Here is a 3,236-nt window from a genome sequence, read left to right as displayed (position 1 = left end):
ATTAAACACTGAATACGTTTTTTCTAACAACATTGACCTTAAAATGCATTGTTCTCAAGGATAGACCCGACGTTAATTGAGGTTGGGGGGGAAGGGGTAACAATTAATAAATTTTTGTTCATTTAGTTGGCAAATAATGACCTTTTAGCTCATTTAGTTTGCAAGTTTAAACTTTTTTGTCGGATTAGCTTGCAAATTTGGAATAGTAACCTTTTTAGACTTACGAATTTTTGATATCTATTCTCGCCGGCCATGTCTCAAGATAATAAGTTTTGTTTTCGTCGATGCAATTGAACTACCTCGTACTCATATATTGTAACAAAAGTGTAACAAAAAGTAGAGCACCTAAAGTTTAAAAAAAGAAAAAATACTAGAAATGTCAACTATTTTTTTATTCATCAAGATCGCTTTCTGACTCTATTTCATCATCATCATCATCATCATCATCATCATCATCATCATCATCATCATCATCATCATCATCATCATCATCATCATCATCATCATCATCATCATCATCATCATCATCATCATCATCATCATCATCATCATCATCATCATCATCATAGAGTCTTTCGTCAAACGAGGTGTTTTCACACGCTGATACATCTTGTGACATTCCGATACCTCGGAATGCTGTACAATAATCTTTTTTCTTTCCTGCCGTCTTTAGAGCAGATAATTTACCTTTTCCTTGAAAAGCAGACACTGCATCACAACCTAAGTAATAAGTAGAAACACTTCAAACATTTACGTTTTCAGATACAAAATTAGTTTAGACAAACACCACAATTTAATACATTATTTTTGATAAAGTAGCAAAATAGTGCATGAAATAAATTCTTTGCAAGAAAGATAATGATTTCACTTGTGAAATTTAATTTGAATTTACCTGTAAAGGAATGGAATCCAATCATTGCATCACACCAATCGTAACCAATCTCTTTTGCGATTTTATTTACATTAAGGATACGTTGTTTGTTTCCACATCCTGTTTCAAAATGAAGAGTTGCAGAGATGAACCAACTATGGTAAAATGCACTTACGAACACATCTGTATCGGGGCTTGCAAGTATAACATGAGCATATGAAACCGAAGCATGCTTACAATGTAACAATAACCGAGTATCAGCTTCTTCTTGGTCGCTACGAAGTTCGGACAATTCCGTTCAAATCGAATTTCTGAAGCAGTATGTGCTATCACCATGTGTAATAAATATCTCTATTTCATTTATTGCATAACCTTTCCGTTCTTCCAAGAGAAACTTAACCAGTTCCTCTTTATTGCTGCCAACACTCATAAACTTCTTCCATTGTTTGGGTACTTTTTGATTAGGCCCAAATATAGTAACATTCTGGACACCAGATACAGCTCATCTTTGTCTCTCGGCGTGTTTGATACTAATATATCGATACCTGTCCGTAACAAAGTCAACTCTATTTGACTTATGGCAAAATTCATTACCATAGCGAATATCAATCGACTGAGTTTCTCAAAATTTTCGGGTATAGGTTTAATTATTTGCAATATAGCCATACCGTCCAAAATTAATGCGTTGTTTTTAGGAATACCCACTGATAACTTATCGATACATTTATCTTCGAGTATATTTATAAGCTTCGACTTCGTTAATTTTATGATACCAACTGAGGCGGGAATACTAATTTCAATAATAATTACTCTAATTTCAACAAACAAACCACTTTCAATATACCAGTGGAATTCAGAAGTTCCATGTAATTCTATTAATAACAAGCAGAAATCCTCTACTTCACGTCGGTTGTCACCATCCAAGGAGTTCAAGAATGATTCAAATCTAAGGCGACTTAAAGCCTCAAACATGATTTTATACACCATTATGCTTCTGTAATATTGTTTACCTGTGAGAATACCTTTAATTGCTCCCTCTGCCACTAGACCAGATTCAATGACAATATCCTTAAATTGAGACTGATATATTAATGCCCAAAGTTTACAGTTTTAATAAACCAATAAATGATAGCTTGCAAATATTTAAAAAAAATTAAAGTTTATAATTTTATCAAAAACTTTAACACAAAAAATCAAAATTTGTCAAAATATCTTTTATCTCTAAATAGAAATAGCTATCTTCTAAAATTTTCATCCTTATATTTAAAACTAATTAAATACCTTAAAACCGAATCCATCAAATCTTTTAGCAATAGCAGTCATAAATGACATAATAGTATGAAATTTGCCAAGTCTTACTACAAATCTATTCGAAAACTTAGGTTCCTTCCACCGAACCATTTGAATTTTGGAATACACAGCCTCATCACAGACAATTACTCCATACTTCAAATTTAGTTTGTTTATAATATCAACACTTCTACGTAATATTGAGTATATTGTTGCAATATCAGTAACAGGAGCATCAACAACTGGTAAATATCTAATGTACGAGACATGAGAGGCAGCTTTGTTTTGACCAATATTGAAAGCAGTCCAACTTGGAAAGGAATTTTATTAAATTTGGCTTTTGCATAATAGATAAGCCCTATCTTGATCCTTGACTTTCTCTATTGATATAGATAAAATGACAAGATCAATGTTTATTTTTTCGATTAGCTTTTTAAGCTTGGGTGATTCTTTTTTCCCAATCTGATAACATAATATGCTAGAAAGTGGTTCTTGAATAGATTGAGGTCGTTTTGAAACTGTTATCTAATAAAAAAAAGTGAAATGGTATGAAGTGGGTTACTAAAAGAATAAAGTTTTTTTTATAGAAAATAGCTAAATCCAATATAGAAACATAAATAAATGAACACCTACTAAAAAAAAAGAATTGCTAGCTATAAAACTATGTAGTTTTAACAAACAACATAAATGTTTCAAAAAAGATCATAAAGTTTCTAATTTTGATTTAGTATAATTGATATGCAGTGCTCCATGTGAGGGGGGGAGGGCAAGGTGTCATCCAGCCACCTTTTTAAAAACTATAATCCATTCTTTTCTATATCTTTCCTAACATAGCAAAGATTAGACAAGAAAAAATGTATTTATAAATTAGTGAAAACTGTCCCTTTAGTTTTTCCCCTTACATTGCGCACTGTTTATACCTCTCTTTTTTCTTGGGTTGGTCCAATATTTAAAGGTTGAACAGTTAATTCATTAGCCATATGAGTAGTTTCTTTCCCAGATCTTGTTTCCTCACCGAAATCGATGTTGTCCCAAACCAAAATTGACAGTGATGTGTCTTTAGTTCCTGATTAAA

General features: G+C 32.0%; 1 protein-coding gene across 1 annotated transcript; it reads right to left on the bottom strand.

The window, feature by feature from the left end:
* Positions 1-251: 251 nt before the first annotated feature.
* Positions 252-2,682, bottom strand: LOC136079997 (uncharacterized). Its single transcript, XM_065796642.1, has 2 exons — positions 893-2,682; positions 252-720 (listed from the first exon to the last, which is right to left on the bottom strand). The coding sequence occupies exons 1-2, from the start codon at positions 915-917 to the stop codon at positions 392-394; spliced, it is 354 nt and encodes a 117-aa protein (XP_065652714.1). The 5' UTR covers positions 918-2,682; the 3' UTR covers positions 252-391.
* Between the last annotated feature and the right edge of the window lie 554 nt (positions 2,683-3,236).

The sequence above is a fragment of the Hydra vulgaris genome, chromosome 05, assembly GCF_038396675.1.
Source record: "Hydra vulgaris chromosome 05, alternate assembly HydraT2T_AEP".
Taxonomy (NCBI): Eukaryota; Metazoa; Cnidaria; class Hydrozoa; order Anthoathecata; family Hydridae; genus Hydra; species Hydra vulgaris.
This window is presented reverse-complemented; position numbering and strand designations above follow the sequence as displayed.